At 40.4% G+C, this 19,658-nt stretch overlaps 2 protein-coding genes across 2 annotated transcripts in view; both read left to right on the top strand.

Moving 5' to 3' along the window:
* The window catches only part of LOC308316286 (homeobox protein Hox-C10a-like), a 68,510-nt gene extending 49,633 nt beyond the window's left edge, over window positions 1-18,877 (top strand). Inside the window, exons 3-5 of the mRNA XM_080764807.1 lie at window positions 16,725-16,885; window positions 17,229-17,398; window positions 18,805-18,877. The gene's annotated coding sequence lies outside the window, so the exon portion shown is untranslated. The remainder of the gene's footprint in view (window positions 1-16,724; window positions 16,886-17,228; window positions 17,399-18,804) is intronic.
* On the top strand, window positions 4,596-6,764 carry hoxc4a (homeobox C4a; the record flags this gene model as incomplete). Its single annotated transcript, XM_080764809.1, has 2 exons — window positions 4,596-5,034; window positions 5,550-6,764. The coding sequence occupies 2 exons, from the start codon at window positions 4,596-4,598 to the stop codon at window positions 5,909-5,911; spliced, it is 801 nt and encodes a 266-aa protein (XP_080620935.1). The 3' UTR covers window positions 5,912-6,764.
* Window positions 18,878-19,658: the final 781 nt, after the last annotated feature.

Here is a 19,658-nt window from a genome sequence, read left to right as displayed (position 1 = left end):
TTCTATCACAGAGTCCAGTATTTTAAGCCAGGTTTTAATTGGGATGTCTATTTTTTATGATTTCATTGGATATCATTGGTCATCTGAACAGTTTCATTGGATTTCATTGGATCAAATCGACAGGAAGTGGAACACACAGCCTAGGAAAAAGGTGAATAGACATTTCAAAAAGTATTTATTTAAAGACGGTTACGCCGCAGACAAAGCCAACTCCAATGTTTTTGGCCAAACAAAGAATTAAAAAGTAGAAAGAAACGGCAGGTTACAACACTTTTTTAAATTGTTTTCCTTCTTTGTAATTATTTGTTTGGTCCAAAATATTGTGTTTGTTGTCATGATTTGTCACGACTCGAGTTGGCTTCGTACGACGCTTAAAAGGTCTTTAAATAAGTACTTTTTGAAATGTCTATGGGAAAAATGCATTGGGATTCATTTCCTGGGCCTGGCATTGTCATGAAAGTGGCGGGACTGCGACGCTCTATTGTGTGACATGATAATGGTCACACACATGCTTCACATTATATTTCACAGTACTTTTTTAATAAAGTCAGTCAAGTTGAGACATCACATTTTAAATATAGTCCAGATGATGACATCACAGTAGTCTACTTTTTACTAATGTCCGCTTAAGTTGTGACATCACAGTATAACATTTTTAATAGTCCAGCTGATGACAGTACCTTTTCCTAATGTCCGCTTAAGTGACATCACAGTACATTTTTCACGAATTTGCATGTCATCCTTGCGCAGGGGCCATGCTAATCAGTACATTTTTCAATAGTCCAGCTGATGACACACCCAGTCTCCAGACAGTGCAGACACGTTTTAAAATTCAGTTCAGTTTCAGACATACGTCTCACACAGGCATAATGTTGCGTTCAAGACTCAAAGATACAGTCTACCATTCATTGTCAATAGAAGCCAGCAACGATGCAAAGACGCAATGATGAATGTAAATTAGTTAGAAGCCAGCGACATGAAGATATAAAGATGTATCCGACGTTTGTAGCTGCTGCAAAAGCTACAAAGCCACAAGTTGAAGCTGAGCTGGGTTCAACTTCCAGATGGAAAGCTGCAAAGCTGTAGCTGCAACAGATACAAAGCGATAAAGCGACAAATATCCTATGTGATCTTTGCATCTGCCTCTTGTGAACGCAGCATAAGACTTATAGCTATTGCAGCAGCTACAAACGTCGGATGCATCTTTATATCTTCATGCACTGCATGGCTTCTTTTGACAATGAATGGTAGACTATCTTGGCATCGGCCTGTGTGAACGCATGCATGCAGCATTATGCTTTATTGCATTATGTTATATTGCATTTAAAAATCACACCTGTGTGAAGTGAGGGGCACTCTTATAATCTCATTCTGGCCAATTTGTGTCCTCACTTTTGTCTTCAATGTTTGTGTTTACACAAACCCTCAAAGTTGGACATATAGGAGGGGCTAGTGCCCCTCAAAAACATACTGTGATGTCATAAGCTGCACTGAATTAAAAAATCACACCCGTGTGAAATGAGGGGCGCTCTTGTTATCAAATTATATTGTTTAAATGTTTAAAAAACAACAATATTTTATTATAAACATAATTACATTAGGCCTATATAAATTATATTTAATGTTTCCCTTCAATTCATGGCGTTAATTGTTTTGATGTTTAATTTACATATCCAGCGGAATTATCAGCTCTTATCACCATACATGGATACATGGATCATCTCATACTGGCCATTGGCCAATCAGAATGCCTGATGCTTATGATTGGTTATAGCTGATTTTCTATATCACGTACATTTTCCCGTCAATGGCGTTTAATGTTTTAATGTCATATTTAGCGGAATTCTGACGTCATTTCTCTGTTCATCGTCAATGGCAAAACTTGATACGGGTGATGACAAGATTTAGCAGACATTTGACCGGAATTCTCTTACCGTGGTCAATGGCAAATCTTGAGACGTGTGGGGTCAAAAGCTGTTTATGGAAGGACTAGCGCCCCTTAAAAATCACACCCGTGTGAAATGAGGGAGGCTCTTGTCATAATTATACAGTATACAGCAATATGTTGTAAATTTGACATTGCTACATAAGGTGTTCCCTTATTGGTCAAGCACTCCCACCAACATGTGATTGGTTAGCCGATTTGCTCGTTTACATATGACGTAAGTTTTTCCTTCAATGTCAATGGCGTTTAATGTTTTGATGTTTAATTTACGTAATATTTAGCGGAATTTTTAGCTCTTATCATCATACATCATCATGGATCATATCATACTGGCCAATCAGAATGCCTGTTGCCTGCATGTGATTAGTTAGCTGATTTGCTCATTTACATATGACGTACATTTTCCCTTAATTCAATGTCAATGGCGTTTAATGTTTTGTTTAATTTATGTCATATTTAGCAGAATTCTGACGTCATTTCTCTGTTCATTGTCAATTGGGACAAAAGCAGTTTAAAGAAGGGACTAGCGCCCCTTAAAAATCACACTTGTGTGAAGTGAGGGGCGCTCTTATCACCATACATCACATTCCGTGCTCAACCAATCAAATCATGTGCTACTGTGCTACAAACACAAGCATGGCGCATAGTTACACACAAACACACAAATGTGTGCATAGGAGGGGCTAGCGCCACTCAAAAGCATATAGGCCTACTGCAATGTCTTACGCTGCAGCTACACTTGTAACTTGTCCAGCGTGTGACATCATCACAGTATTTGTTCCAAAGCTGTACTGATTTGTGACATCATAGTACTGGGATGTGACATCACATTAACATGCAGTCTTTGTTGATTATGTCTCCATCAGAGCATAGTCTTTCAGCTGAATATCTCTTTAGAACACATTAGTGGAAATATTGGTGGCATTCAACACCATCATTTGGATTGTAATTATTAGGCCTATACTTATAAGATGTATAACTTATAACTTGTATAACTCTGTCTTGTCTATACTTTACTCTGTTTATCTAACAGCAATGCAGTTTTTTGTTGTGTAAAACTAGGTATGTGGTTTAATAAACTGCTGAGAAAGTGGTCACTTTATTATTCAACATCAGCTATACTCTTTTACAACCAGGTTGTTTTAACTTGAACTATAGAGGGAGAAGATAGACCACATTATATATTTTTATTAATCATCCCATCATCCCTTATTTTTTAATCAAATCTAAGATTTGTATTATTAATAAATTAAATGGACTATAGCAGCCTCAAGCTGCCAGCCTATATTCCCCCCTTAGCCCTGCAAAAAAGACACACAAATGGACCTTTAATTTAAAAGTTGACTCATATGGATCTGTATGGTTAAAACGGATGTCCCTGTTCATTATTGACATTGTCATTATACTGTACTTATGTACAGATGTATACTGCCAGGTCATCAGAGCTCTGCTCTCAGTTCCAAAGTTTAGATTAGCAACTATAGTTGCTATTATATCACATAGGTGACCAGGGATTTGCCACTGTGGTATACCAAAGTTGTGGAATGACCCACAGAGTAAATTAACAGTGAGATTTCTACTGTGTACAATCCATATTTAAACAGGTATGTCTTTTAAACTTCAGCTAAAACCCACACCTTTTTAAAACTATAGTTTTATATTGATATGCATGCTATTTCACTGCATCTTATGTATATGCAAACCTTTTATTTCATTGTTATTATTTCATTGTTTGTCTAACAAACACTTAGTCTGTAATTAAAAAAAGCCTCGCAGAGGAAATTAATTCTAAATAGGGAAAGGCTTTTCTATTGAAGAAACACTGTTTAATTAAGAAGCTGCTTTTTGCCTATACTTATTACTTACCCCCAACCTCATTCATAGTATATAGCATAATCAACGAGAAATAAAATTGTAAGTTATTATAACAAGATGCAGGAGTTATCCCCGGTTCCTCAAAGGATATAGGCTATACGCTACACCACTCAAAATAAAATGTAATTCATACAGACCATTTGGTTAATTCAACTTTTTAAAGCAATATTAATGGGGCTGTGTCATAGCACTGTTATAGAGGAGTGCTATTCCTGATTAGTAGGTTACCTTTTTGTTTGCTATACTATAGTCATAATGATTAGTATCCTGTTGTATCTTATCCTTGGTGAAACACCTATTGTCCCCCTTGAATAATTGAGATCAGTGGATTTTGCCTGCTTTATTATTTCCTTAGTCAGCAACTATGCTATACTAGTTTTGTCCCCTATATCAATTACCTTGGTAACACAACCAGAGAAAGGGGGAGAGGGACTGTGCTGTGACTGTGTGTGTGTGTGTGTGTGTGTGTGTGTGTGTGTGTGTGTGTGTGTGTGTGTGTGTGTGTGTGTGTGTGTGTGTGTGTGTGTGTTGGGGGGGGGGGGGGGGAGGTTGTAGAGAGAGAGAGAGAGAGGGAGAGAGAGATTTGTGCCCACAATGGCGACTGTAGGTATGCTTAATACCTCTGGTTCCTTATCCGGGAACTACCTCTTACTCTGCTATTGGGCCATGGGGTCACGTGGTAAAAGTAACTTTACAGGGCTGCTCGCAAGTAGGAGGGCTTTATGGAGCAGAAAAACGACAAAGCTAGAAAAATTATTTTCCACTCCAGAAATTAATGATCATGAGCTCGTATTTGATGGAGTCTAACTACATTGATCCGAAATTTCCTCCATGCGAGGAATATTCGCAAAATAGCTACATCCCAGAGCATAGTCCAGAATATTACAGCCGCGCAAGGGACTCTGGCTACCAGCATCACCAGCAGGAGTTATATCCTCCGCGGGCGAGCTACCAAGACCGCCCGTATAACTGTGCAAGCATCCCTGAACCTGACACGCCAAGGGGACATGGACTACCCCATTCTGCCGCGCACCTGCTTGCAGGGAAGGGGCAGCCCGCCTCATGTGAGACCCCACAGTTATCCATGTCCCCCGCTACTCCACCAGCCGCAACCTCCGCCTGCAACCAGGCTACGCCGGAGCACCCAAACAGCTCAGCCTCCTCCAAGCAGCCCGTGGTGTACCCATGGATGAAGAAAATTCACGTCAGCTCTGGTAGGCAACTTGTGTGTTTATGTTCCCTGCACTCCTGCTCTTCTCGCTCCTCTCTCCCTTTCCCTCCCTTTATCAGCCCCTCTGACTCCCATCTCGTTGCCAGCCCCTGCTCCGATAGCGGGGAAGCCTTTGAAATGGCACAATTGAGGCGGATTTACGACTCGGCATTGGTAATTACACCCACCATAAATTTTATAGCCGAGGTATACTCAGGGCAGCCGTATCACCATGTGGCTTCTGCTGTTATGTATTGCGCGATGGAGAGAGAGGGGGAGATGAATAAGAAAAAAAAGATTGAGCTTTGTAATCTTACATTAATAATTTAGCCCATAGTTGGATGTGAGTGTCCTCTCATTACGCTGAGAAGTTCTTAACTCCCCATTTAAATTTCTCAAACAGCTAAACATTCATATCCAATAAATCTTTCAGCCCATATCTCAGTTGAGGCCATTCTTGTTTACACCTCCTTTCCTCCCTTTCTGTCTCCCTTTCTTTCCACTTCTCCCCTTTTCCAGTGTCTGGTTACAATGGGACGGAACCCAAGCGGTCTAGGACAGCATACACTCGACAGCAGGTCTTAGAATTGGAGAAGGAATTCCACTATAACCGATATTTAACTCGACGGAGGCGCATCGAGATTGCCCATACCCTGGTTCTCTCCGAGCGACAGATTAAAATCTGGTTTCAAAACCGCAGGATGAAATGGAAAAAAGATCACAGGCTGCCGAACACCAAAGTGAGATCGTCTTCCTCCTCCTCCGGTTCCAACACAAGCTCAGCAGCCGGCGCTGTTGCCGCTGCCTCGGCCACTAGTGCTGGGGCTACACCCGACGAACTTTCCGGAGCACAGCTTGGCGAGGATATTACCAGGTTATAAAACCACGTCAAGATTGGGTATAGGAAGAAAAAAAAGGACTGGTTATTTATAGAACAATTATATATTTTGTTTTCGTAGGTTGTGCGGTTTCCTTTAAGTCCAAAGTTATATAAAATGCATGTTATTATATAGCATGGATTACTGCGAATACCGATGAATTATTTTTACGTGACAACAGGGTTTAATTTATTTGAAGCAGAATTAAAATGATGTTTTTTATGAAAAATGTTTTGAATGAAGGAGAAAAAAAATGTACATTTTATCAAAATGTTATTGTGGGCCATTCTTTTGCCCATGTTGCCCAAGGTGAAATGCACAATCTATTTATTTCAAACAACACTGGAAGAAAATCATTATTATTATAATAGTTATTTTTGGTAAAAAGCTGAAAACCACACCATTGATCTTGAACTTGTATGTTTAGGATGAAAAAAACAATGTGTGAATTACCTCGTGTACTTCAAAAACAGGGTTTTGATTTACAATTTAGTTTAGTGGTGTTGATGTTGTGTTCTAGACCGTTAAAAGCAGATTATTGTGAAATGCAATAAACGGAGTTTAGTGTACTTGTGATAATCATATTGGTCAATAAAACAGTGAGTGTCTCCTATAGTTTTACATAACGTTTTTGGTTGAACTTCATTCATGGCCAGCTGAGGTATATATATTGTTTTGGCTATGGAGTGATAACGCCTTATAGAGAAGTGTACAGTTCCATTGTGTGAGTATTTATTTATATTTGAACCATTTTCATCAAGGAAAACACAAGTCACTGTGTCTACAGCCATGATTGTGTTGATGGAATAACTGCTGCTCAACCTTTCATCTTTATTTACCAGTGTAGAGACATTTGACCGGCATAAACACAGATAGTCCTATATTGTATTTGTGTGTTTTAGCCTTGCACTCAAAATGGACTCCGATTATTTCTGGAAACGGAAAATTGCAAATGGAATGGTTTTGTGCTGTGCATATATTATATATACGTGCAACCTCATCTGTCTGAAGGGCATTCAATTAACCATAAAAGACAAGCCATTGAGGCCCATGTAGACTGCACTGCATCTGTGTGACATGCAGTGCCACGAATCCCAGCCGGCTTTTCATTCTCATATACTGACTTATGGAAAAATAAAAGCTGCATGCCGAATTTTGAACCCTTTTACAAATATGTGTTAGAAATTAAACGATAAATTGTTGTCAAAAAAATATTCTTATTCATTTTGTAACCTAAGTAGTTTGCCCTGCTTTTATAGACCATGACACCATTTATGCGACTGGAGTTTTCAAATGTAAAAGAAAAAAATAAAATAAAGTCGTGTATAAGAGATAGTATTGAATAGAATGCGTCATGTGGTCTTGCATGGTTTCACATCAGTGATGGTGAATGATGTAGCAGACCGATGTTATGAAACAGGCCTTGTAAATAGGAAAGATGGCCGTCATGTTTACTTGTGTCGTATTGTGTGTTCACCATTTGTGCCTTTTTGCTTGTTCATTTTACTCTGGGAGTGTGCAAATGGAACCAAATGGACCCTTTCCATTTGGTTCCATTTGCACACGGAGTTAAATTAACATTATGGATTTTACTGTGCTGTGTTGCATTGTAGCCTACTATACTATTGCCAAATACAGTTTGTCATACAGTGCAGCTGACGACAAAACTGTCAAACTGAATACAAATTTTAAAAACGGCGCTACGCTCTACGTCATCTGGCAAGTGGACCAACACACTGTTAAAGTCTTTACGACTTTATAGACATGGGACTAGTATAGGCAGCATATTATTATTATGCTGTATAAGCCTGTAACAATTTGACAGAAAACCAAACTATATTCCCTTAAAGGGATGGTTTGCCATTGCATTATTTTCTCACGCAGATACATTCATTTTTTAAACACATTTGGCAGCAAACGTTTTTTTTGTTTTGTTGTTGAACTGAATGCTTGGGTTGGAGCATAACTTGAGCACGAAGACCCGCAATGAATGTGATAGATTATTGAAATTGTGACTTGAATGGACATTATAAAATGCCTTGCTTGGTGGGGGGCAGGGGAGCACAAAGGAGAGAGGTATTCCAGATCATTAATCTTGCGCCACAGAGTATTGTGATATATGCTTGCAATATAATTCTAATGACAACAAACAATTTTGATGCGCGCAAATATTATGTACCATGCAGTCAAACGCCATCAGTGGTTTCGAAATCTGTGAGTTTAAATGGACTATAGCCATTTTGCTAAAACTTTAAGCAGCATTGTTTATATGGACGTGCCTCTGGAGTGGCGTTCGAGAGAATGGGGCTCAGACGGGGCGCTGAAAAATGAATTCAGAAGCCTTTATGTTGCCGGACAGATTAGAGAAATTAATGTGCACGCCTCGGTCGCAGCATCCCTCCAATCTCTTTCTAGGCCCTGTCGCCTCCATGTCGCGAGGCTGAAAAGGTACTTTATTGAAGTTTGGGGCGAACCGCGAGAAGGCCGAGTTCACCTCGAGGACACGTTTTCTGTCCCATTAGGCTTATTTTAGTCTGGATGGCCGACCTTTCCTACCCTGTGACCCGACGGGCTCTCATGTGCGTGTACCTTCTGTGTGTAACCCTCGTTGCTCCCCCTTGGCCTCCGCTTTCTTTGTGGGTTTTGCCGCTGTGCGCCCGTAGAGAGGCCTAGTGCAGAGCATCTCTGAATGTGTTGCTCCCATTGTTACCCTTCGTATTGTGACCCGAGGGAGAGAGAGAGAGAGAGAGCGGCGATCTCTCGTACGGACTGTCCCCTTCTCAAGCGCGCCCTTAATCCTTGTAGGACATCCTATACAAATCTTCCAAAATAGGGTGATTGTGGTGGTAACGCGAGAGCTAATGCTATCTCCTGTAATGGGAGACAGAGACAACACAGTATCCTGAGAGAGTTACTTTAACTTCAAGAGTATACAAATGTAACCAAATGCACAATTTGGTTACATTTGTATATGCCTATACTCTTAGGATTTTACTGTAGCACAATCTTTTTTTTCCTTCTTTTTTTTGCCCCTCAGATGTAGTGCTTTCAAAACATAGGCTTATAAGCAGAATGTTCCGAAGTAGGCTGTTCTGAAACCATGCAGCTTTCATTTAAAGTTCACTTAAGTTGAACTTTTCATGCAGTCACTGCTCAGTGGATGGGTGTTATAGGCATTGGAATCTAAACCATGTGAGCCGAAAGTATATAGCCTTGTGTACTTTTCAATTTCCTGTCAAATAGGCTACATTACATCAAATTAATCTTGATGGGAACAAACGAACTTATGTAAAATCTGCTTTGAATAATGATATACCAATCACATTAAAAAATATATAGCAATAAAATTCGTAAAACCCCTAAAATGAGTTCAGGCAGAGCTTTATGTCTTTCTTGACTCCATAAGAAAAAGGTCTCAGACCAGACCAGACCAGCACATCCTTTCCTGCACGAGTCCTGCACGTGTCCCTGTCTAGAAAGGCCGGAAAGTTTGAACCCTGCATGGCTTACATGTCTGACCATGTTATCTCTCCCCAGAAACACACATTCTGCATAGTGCACTTAACGCCTTAACTCGACGCCTCCGTTACTCGTAACAATGCTGTGTGTGTGTGTGTGTGTGTGTGTGTGTGTGTTTTTGTGTGCGTGTGCGTGCGTGTGTGAATATTGATTGAAAATTGATTGATTGCATACTCTATTAACAGTTTGTAAATACAGTGGTGCCATATACGTATATACAATGTAACTGTTATAGTCAACATCATATAATTGACTCATTATGACCTGCCCAAAACTTCTGCACAGAAAAGTAATAAAATAATTATTAGGGAAAAACATTAGATCAACCCAAAATCTAGCATGCTCTGATATGAGATTAGTTTGGGAAGAACTATTGCTTGAATTAATAAAATGTGCTCTTGATTTATATGAACTTGGCGCTGCATTAATACATGCAGCACCAAATTCGTGTTGTTATAGGTTAGGTTGAAAGTGCAATTGCTCCTAATTTAACTACTTTCAACCTAGCGTCCTTATTTATATATTATATATATATATATATATACAGTCTGAAAATCAGGCTAGTTCAGACCCGCGGGTGTATTGTATCATTTTAACTATTCCACGCGACACCGTCGTACTGTGAAGTACTTAAAACGGGGCTTATGGTTAAGCACACAAGCCAGGCTGCGCATGGACAACATTGCCCAGCGTCACCCATATCAATTTCATGACTTCTTGGGTTTTGAATAGGCATGACAGACACTGTCACTGTTCCACGTGGCACTGCTTTTACAACAAGACTGGACAGAATGTCTTCGCTATAGACAGAGCACTTATAGGGTGGTGCTGAAGCCTGCATTGTAAAACTGATGAATCAGATCGTACAGACAGACAAATCCGCAGCGTGCATTTATACCTATAAGGGTGGAACATGGACCCATATGGGTGTGCCATTTCACATGCAGTGATAGCCTATATTTGATTAATCAGATCGCACAGACAATATTATGTAGTGTAAATGAGAGTGTAAAATGGGCCCATTTCATGCACAGTAATAATTTAACTGAGTTTTAATTAACACTTCGGATTCTATGTGCAGTCACAGCTATACAATATAAAATATAAAAAACTGTTTAAACAGCCTATAACAGCCATATATATATATATATATATATATATATATATATATATATGCTGTAAATGTATAGATAATGAACAACTTCCGAATAATCCGACCATTTTTCATATTATACCTTGTTGTTCATCTTTTTCTCTAAAAGCCCATTTTCAACATAAACCGAAATTGAATATGCGACTAAAACGAGTGGCTTCTAAAACTTTGAAAAACAAACATTAATGTATGCCTATTATATTGCTCAGCTCTAAAATAACGCGTTGCTGTTAATTGTATTATTAGGCCTGAACACTGGGCTATTACGCACGGCTTATAGTCCACGCGGTGGAAACTTTTCTAATATGTAAACACATTCAACAGACAAACGAGCGCTCAGTGTCACCTTCCTCAGTTTACTTTTCCGCGTCACTCCATAAACATGCTATAGTTATAGGGATGTTTCAGCGTGTTTCCGTATATAAGATAGTATAAACGAATCTATTTTTCTCCACAAAAGCATAACTTTTGTTGATTGATAATTGGCAATACATGAAAACATTTTATTGTATTGTATACAAACTCATTATCTTTCGTTCAACTTTACCTATGCAGTATGCATGCATGGCTGCCCCTCCTTTGTATTTTTGGGCTACTATAACCTATACTTTGACTTAGACTTGTCAGAAGTAGGTTTTAGCAGTCAAATTATTAGCACTGAGCAGAAATCTATTGCGTTTTGTTTGAAGTTCGCTGTTTAACATTATAGGGTACACAGTAAATCAGAATGCATGTTCCTCTGTCTTTGATTTGAGATGGTTTTAATCTCACAACGATTCTTCTGCAGCTCACATTCCACTCCTGCAGGCTCACAGTTGATTTATAGGCGCCTCTGGCAAAGGAATCTCACTTGGAAGACATAAAAATAAAACTTTACACAAACACATCAAATTGTTTGAACAAGACCAAATGCTATAAGCAAAAAAATATATCGACTATTGTGATGGTGCTATAGTTTATGACCTGGTATATTGTCTATTATATTGGTATAAAGTTAAATATTTGTCCATTTGTTTCAGGTTGAGTGTCTTTGGTGCAGTCAGTGTATGCAACGTCGGAGAGACTAGAGTGTTGTTATGGGGTGTGTTGTGTAGTGTTTAAACGGCAGTCATGGCAGTTGCATAAAGGCGCAGCGGCAGAGTTGAAACAGGGGTCACACTGCTATTTTCCAGGGACAGAGAGGCTCTCTCCTCTCGCATTGACCAGAGGTGGGTGTGTCATAAATCCGTAAATCTCTGCTCCCATCGGCTCACCCAAGGGAGCAGATGTAGCTACTCCCCCCACACCTCTCTCTCTCTCTCTCTCTCTCTCTCTCTCTCTCTCTCTCTCTCTCTCTCCTCCCCTCTCTCTTCACAAGAAAGAAAGAAAGAAAGACAGAAAGAAAGAAAGAAAACTCAGAGAGGGACGAGAGCCTGTTTGCAAACTGTACATTTATTTGCATAAAGTTAACTTTAAAACAATACAAACTGTAAAACAACACCATGTTAATATGATTAACTTGTTAATATATGATCTATTGAATATTAATAGTTTTAAGTCGCATGAGTTGAGACGTTGACGTTGAGCAATTTGAAAACCTATACAGTAGGCCTTAGTAGACCCTTAAATATTTTGGAATAATTGGTAAAATTGGGAAATGATGTATTTGACAAACATGCCTTTAATATACGCTGTCGAGAAATATTCCATGTTTGCTGCATCGCTCAGGACCATGAAATGACACTCTTCTTCATTCATTGGAAGCCTGCATCATGTTGATGGCGAAGAGAGAGTCATTGAATGCATTTAATAACTTTTATGATTATGTTATGACCACATTACCGTTGTCAATTCATCATTCATAGTTTAATGTGGTTAAGTAATTTACTTGATTAGTTCACCAAAGTGATCCTGCAGGCTGCTATTTTGCTCTCACACACACACACACACACACACACACACACACACACACACACACACACACACACACACACACACACACACACACACACACACACACACAGTAAAATCATCAATTAAACTCTTAAGTCTGGGTTACTTGGTCGCGTGCCATGATGTCATGCTGCATGATATCATGGCATCATGCTTTCGTCATGCATCATGCATGATACATGCATGATGCATGCAACTTATACATCAGCTATTTTTGGCCCTTTCAGAGGAAAATGTGGACCCAAATGGACACTTTCTCAGTCAAATATCAACATACCCCAGATTTGTTTAGCTGCATGTGCACCAGTTGCATGCCAATTTGATATAGGTCCCTTGTGATGCTGTGGTTGTGGTTAATAGTGGCTTCCTCTATCAGCATTTAAACCATGTAGCATCATTCTCGGTTACATCCGTGTGTGTGTGTGTGTGTGTGTGTGTGTGTGTGTGTGTGTGTGTGTGTGTGTGTGTGTGTGTGTGTGTGTGTGTGTGTGTGTGTGTGTGTGTGTGTGTGTGTGTGTGTGTGTGTGTGTGTGTGTGTGTGTGTGTGTGTGTGTGTGTGTGTGTGTACATGCATAAGTCATGTGTGCAAAGACATCCCAACAGTCACCTGTTATTAACTTCCAATTTGTCAAGTTTCCTAGAGGCAGAATTATAGGCTATAATAGACTATTTTAAAACACAGCATTGTGTTGGTATTTGCTGCTCTTACTGCCATTCTAGGAAGTTGTAAAGATGGAAATCCATCTTCGTTGAAATCGCTGTAGCTCACTAAATATCTGGAAACATAGCTTTAGTTTTCTTGTAGAACCAGAGAAGTGAAAGTTATACTGCCACATCCTTTACTGTGTGACACTTTATTGGTTCAAAGACTAGGATTTATGTTTTTATGTGTCCTCAAAGCTTATGTTACAGGCTATAACTGCAGCAGGATCAAATTAATAACATGTAAGGACTGGATAGGCCTCTGTGGATCAAATCAAATTAAATTATACCGATATTGTTACAATAACTTAAAAATATATATATTTTTCAAACAATGTCAAAAATAGTAGATCTACAAGCTCACAATAAGGTCATTATGTGATGTAAGCTTGTAGATCAGCTATATTTTCACAGATGTTTAACAGCTCTCATGAGTGCGCCTTGATGCTAAGCATTTTTTAGTAAATTAGGACATTGCATCATCAAAATATATACATTTTGTCATATAGTATATCACGATATTGGGATGTCCAAAATGCCAGACAAATAGTCTCACAACATCAATATATTACATGCTTACGCATGCTTTATATATGCAAAAGTCAGGCATGTTTGGGAAGTTGACATGCGTGTCTTTTCCTAAAGTATGAAGTGCAGTCTGCAAACTCCAGCTTTTCATTTCACTCTGCATTGTTTACAGCAATATAGGGCACTGAGCCCATAAATCTTCCCCTTGCTCTGCCAAGACAGGGCCATTTGTATGCACCGTTTTAACCGACAGCATCCTCTGCCCATTAACGTCCTCTCTCCGGCTCTCTCAGTCTCCTCTTATCTGCCCAGCTCTGTCCCATGGAAATACATTAACTGATCCATGCATTCGTTGAAGCCGCCCTGAAAACTAATGCAGGTTTTTTTTTTTTGTTAAAAAGGTTAACGGATATCTAATTCGTTGCCAGAAAGCTGGCGCATTAAGGGAAGCTCAAACTTGTTGCAAGGACATTTTATAACTTTTCCGACGTCCCCCGTGCCCCCCCCCCCCCCCCCCCCAAGTCTGTTTTAGTGGCACAGATTGCCTTGAGTTTCCTGCGTTTACGCTATCGATTATTGGCATGGGGAATAAGAGTTTATCGATGGTTTCTTTGGCTGTTTGTGTCAGCAACCTAGAGAGCGCAGAAGGTAAGGAGGAATTGTAAAAGGGTTGACACCCAGAGCGACCGGCGCGCTTTTGTGTGAGAGAGAAAAATGATTTATTGCCATCGAGGCGGTTCAAACAGAGTTCACGGAGAATTGTGGCGGAGGCGCGGAGGAGCTAAATTATGGTCTTGCTGAGCTAGTATATCATAGATTCTATCTCCAATCCAGAGAGTGTGTTCAAGGGTTAGAGGCAAGGAAAACAAACCGAATTTAATTACTTTCATTCAACTTAAAGGTTGATGCCTAATGCAGCCCAGTACGAGCAAAGGAGGTGGTGGTGGTGATGATGATGATGATGATGATGATGATAATAATATAACGTGGTTGGGAGTTTAAAATATAAATGGATGCAATTGGATGCTATTACATATAGATTTATCTCCAATTTTGTAAACGTTTGCACAGCTTTGTGACTTTTATGCCTGCATCACTATCGTCATGGGCTTCTATAGGCCTGTAGGCCTATAGGCTACCCGCTTTGGCCAATTCTAACCACATTATATAAGTTTTGTATTGTTAAGCTTTTATAGCCTATGTAAACTCGTGTATTTTGGTCTTCAACGCTAAAAAACTAAACATTTACAGAATGTGTTTTGTTTTAGAAATTCACTCCAGAAATAACAATAAAAATCAATTCCATGTGGAATTGGTGGATCATTACGCGCAGCCACAAAGCCTTGGCGCATGGCAGAGTGGGCGTGTCCACCAATGTCCTTTGATTGGACAGCCCAGTCAAAACCAAATCATTCCGTGGTGTGTGTGTAATGGAAACATTTGGAGCGCGGAGGGTCAGGTAGAAACCTCCGGTGACAGTGTGCTGTAAACGGCATAGTCAACCCGGAATGCATAATCCATCACTCCCCGAGAGACGTGCAGAGAGAGGGCTTCTCTCGACAGCTTTGCTGTGGTGAAACATCAGACGAAAACCCATAGAACACCTAAAGCCGGTTTCAGCATAGATGGATAATGATAAACCACGAACCAACATCATTCTTCACAATTTGGATGGCTTCTTCGTTTAGATGCAAGTCCAGTTCTGCCTTGTGGAATCCAAGTTTGTGGATTTGGTTTGGAAAAAATGTGATTGTGCTACAACACACAGGCCTCTGTTATAGACACCACCAAAATAGTTACCAAATTGAATTTATTATGTATTTTTCCATGGTTTGCGTTGTAAAATGCACATTTTAATTGCAATACACCTTGATAGATGTCCCTTTGAGATCCTCGTTGTACAACGGCGCATATAGGAGGTTTTACATAATGCTCTCTTTGTCTCTTTGTCCATCCAACCATGTAAAATACTTTGCTTTGGTTTGCTTTGCTTTTACAAATGTGGGGTATGGCTACTGTTGATCCCTGGCCGACAGAGCCCACTACAGGCATGCAATACAATACACATGATGGAATAATAAATGCCCAAATACAGTATATTCCTTGCTATTCTTTAATGATTGTCCCCTTTGTCTTTGTGTGGCAATGAGTGTCAACCCTTTGTCTGACCACTCCCAGTGAATCCTATTAAGTCGAAGGCTATACACTTCGAGTGCGGTAGCTTTAGCATACTGTAAATAGAAGGCAAGGTTCTTCGATGTAAATGAGCAGGTGAATGCACCGCGCACTTAGCAATTCAATATAATCGATTAGTCTTAAAACGACAAACAAATTAATAAATGGTAGCGTATAAGACCAGCCAGACGACACTAGCAACAGCAGGGAAATTAGGGAGAATTAAAAATGCACAATGAGAATAATTATTTATCATCAGCATGTTTGACATCCCACAATTGCTTTTCCTTCTGACATTCCAAAATATTCAAACAAATTAGGCTATTATTGTATTGAGACAGATTATAGACGGACACAAGACAACCAGACACGATCTAGGACTTATATATAGCCATTGATATAACCTACCTACCAGACCACACGAGTTCGGAAAGAGAAGTTTCAAGACCTCGGGGTTCTTAAAAAAAGAAGTGTCCTGTCAAAATTATAGAGTGAAATGAGCTCTCTAAGTTAGTTTCTAATCACTCGGTTGGTTATGAGCGCTCTCGCTCCTCTCTCACTCTCCCCTCTCTCTCTCTCACTCAGTCACGCACGCACGCGCGCGCGCGCGCACACACACACACACACACACACACACACACACACACACACACACACACACAAAACCACTCTGTCAATTTCTCTCCCCATATAGCCTAAACACATTTCAGTTCTAGTCTCACACTCTCAGAAATTGCATATTGATTAGACTGTTGTTCCACACAGTATTCATATTCTATTGTTTTTTTCTTTGTTCTTTATCCGTAGGGTGAAGCGGTGCTCGCTGCATATAGAAAAGCTTGTCTGAAAACATATCACAGAAAGCTTGTCCCAGCAGCTTGTCAAGTTGCCAGCAGAATATTTTGCAACTCCAGAGTGCAGTCATTGGAGGATGGCACCACGTGACCATGCGTGGCAGCCTTCTGCTGGTAAATATTATTCAAATGTTCCACATGTCTATTCCAACCAAAGTCATTCTCCCTTTATGCATGTCTGCTTTCAAGCTTAATTGTGCAGAGGATATTAGGCCACCGTAGCTTTGTTCCAACACTGTTGAGGGCTTAATTGTTAGATTTCTTTTTGATGAGCTATAGGCATACCTGTATACATGGACCCGCAGCAGTCTGTCCCGTTTCAGCTGCAGAGCAACAATTTCACTCTGTGCTCTGGACAGGTGCCAACAGTGAACATGGCCTACGGTGGAGGAAGAGGCCCAGTCATGCACCTTAACCAGCGAAACATGACCTCCTCTTCTGTTCGTGTCCGTTCCAGGTGGAGCCCGGATGAGCGCTTTAGGAGATGCCCACTGGAATCTCTGGATGAGGACCATGGCAAGGACACGGTGGACTCCAGGAACACGAGCTGCAGTCCATTCACCATCTGCCGTCCAGGATTAATCTTTCCCTGGATGAATCCAAGGACGACTGACTCAAATCAATCAGGTGAATTCAGATTTTGTTTTTTGGGTCTGTTCAAGGTTAACCACTTGAACACTATATAGCATCCCTATTCTGGGGGGGGGGGCGAACGTTTGGTGAAAATATCAGATGGACAGATCTGCAAGTGCAAAACATTGCAACACGTGATCACAAAGGCTATAGATGTTGTGATCTTGTTTGTCTGCTCTTTTCTTGTGCGTAAGCGATTTGGTGTATAAGGAAAAAGGAGCGGACCAAGTATCCCATAAGTCTCAAAGTAACATAACATTAACGTTGGAATAACGTAGAGAAGACATTTTGATGTATAGTTTTTCATTTAGTATTTTATCACTGTGTAAGTGATTTGTCAAAGTCAAATGTTGCTATTAATCAGAAAAAATAATGGTTCATCCAAAAGCTCCCTTCCCCCAAATCTTTCACACTTGATGACAAAATGTAAACATCAAAATAACCTAAATATGTCACCTTCATTTAATGCTATAACAATGCTAACAATGCCAATAGTAACAATCGTTAAATGGATTTTCTCCATACCATATATGTGTGTAGACTCTCAAACCCCTCTTAGGTGTATAAATGTATATGAATATTATATCTGGGTAACCAAAATATTAACTTTATGATGCAAATCATTCGTTTTCCTCTTACACCCAGTAATTCAGCACTGAAATTAACTGAAATTCAGCACTATATAGCTGTATAGGCAACACAAAGCTTTACTGTCAAACAAACCGTTACAATTACAGTGTATGTTAGAGTCGGTTACAATGGCAATTCATATTTTTCAACACCTCACCTACTGTATATATAATTTTTTATATCAATCAAATTGCATAAATAGCTATACAGTCAAGCCCTAACAGCAGAACAGTTGCCTCTTTATGTGAATATGGGCCTTAGTTATTTAATCTCTATTAACAACTGTATGCTGTATTGTTATCAACTGAGAGGCGGTATTGCTCATATACATGTCAAATGGAATCTCTAATGGTGGTTATTTTCAGTGGAGGTCCCAAGGTACCTTTTAAGTGACTGAGATGGGGATTTGACAGGTCTGCTTCCGTGTGTGGCTGTGATTAATGTGGGCTGTCATCCGGCGGTAGTGGCGTCAGATGTTTCCCCCAGACTGTTTCTTCGGGAGCTAACTTTGCCCCGAACACATGACAGAATAGACAGCGAGTCTTGTACACCGTCTCAGGCATGACTGTATACACAGGAAAGGCTTAGGGGTCCACTCGATCGCAGGAGTGATTGGTGGGGGCTTAACACTGGGCTTACTGCAACTTGATCTCGCTTGGAAATCTTACAAAGAGTTTTACATCTTTTATGACAGACTCATCGGTTAATTTGACACTGCCTTTATTATGTCCCTTGTTTTACTAATGCACTCTCCCTTTGGCACCAGTCAGCGGTGGTCCAAAGGCGGGTCTCCCAGGCGGAGTCAGAGATGGCAGCCGGAGGGAGCGGACAGCCTTCTCCAACAGCCAACTGCTGGAACTGGAGAAGGAGTTCCACTTCAGCCCATACCTGTGCCGGCCTCGGAGGATAGAGATGGCTGCCGGGCTGCGGCTCACAGACCGGCAGGTCAAGATCTGGTTCCAGAACCGCAGGATGAGATACAAGAGGGAGCACACGGACAGATGGATAGGTAGGCCGTGCCAGTGGGTCCCACACACCGCCCCCCTCAGCCCGGGATCGCGTGCTGCTGGACATTTGAGGTTCCCAGGTGCATGCCTTGTCAGAACTTCCTCCGCCAACTCCTCGAATCTGCAATTTGTGGATTGTGATCAGATGTCTATGCCTCTTGGTCCTCAGAGTGAGACCAACGGCAGCCAATATATTTGTGTTAACCATGTGGACTTGTCCCATCTCAGCTGTTTACCCCCATCTGTTGCAGATGGTGCACAGTCATGCTCTACTGGCACAGATAGTTGTCAATATCACCAAGCTGGTATTTCAAAACCGGTCGTGGGGTTCAGTGATGCCCATCCCAGCTCTTACAGTCATCAGGATATCATTGACACGGCTACTGTTCCTTATTTGTAAAAGACTATAACAGAAGCCTGGTTAACATCCAGCACTGAGATCCCCTCAGGTTTCCCCTCTGCTATTCATTGAACTTTTTAATTAGATTATATTAACTTGTTTTAATTACAGAATAACCATAGAGATGTAATTGTTTTTACTCAATCATGGCCACTGTAGACAATTTGTCTTCCAGTAGCTGTACTTGCTGCCTAGATTACACATAATAGCATGCACA

This window comes from Protomyctophum bolini (genome assembly GCF_963924005.1).
Source record: "Protomyctophum bolini genome assembly, chromosome: 5".
Taxonomy (NCBI): domain Eukaryota; kingdom Metazoa; phylum Chordata; class Actinopteri; order Myctophiformes; family Myctophidae; genus Protomyctophum; species Protomyctophum bolini.
This window is presented reverse-complemented; position numbering and strand designations above follow the sequence as displayed.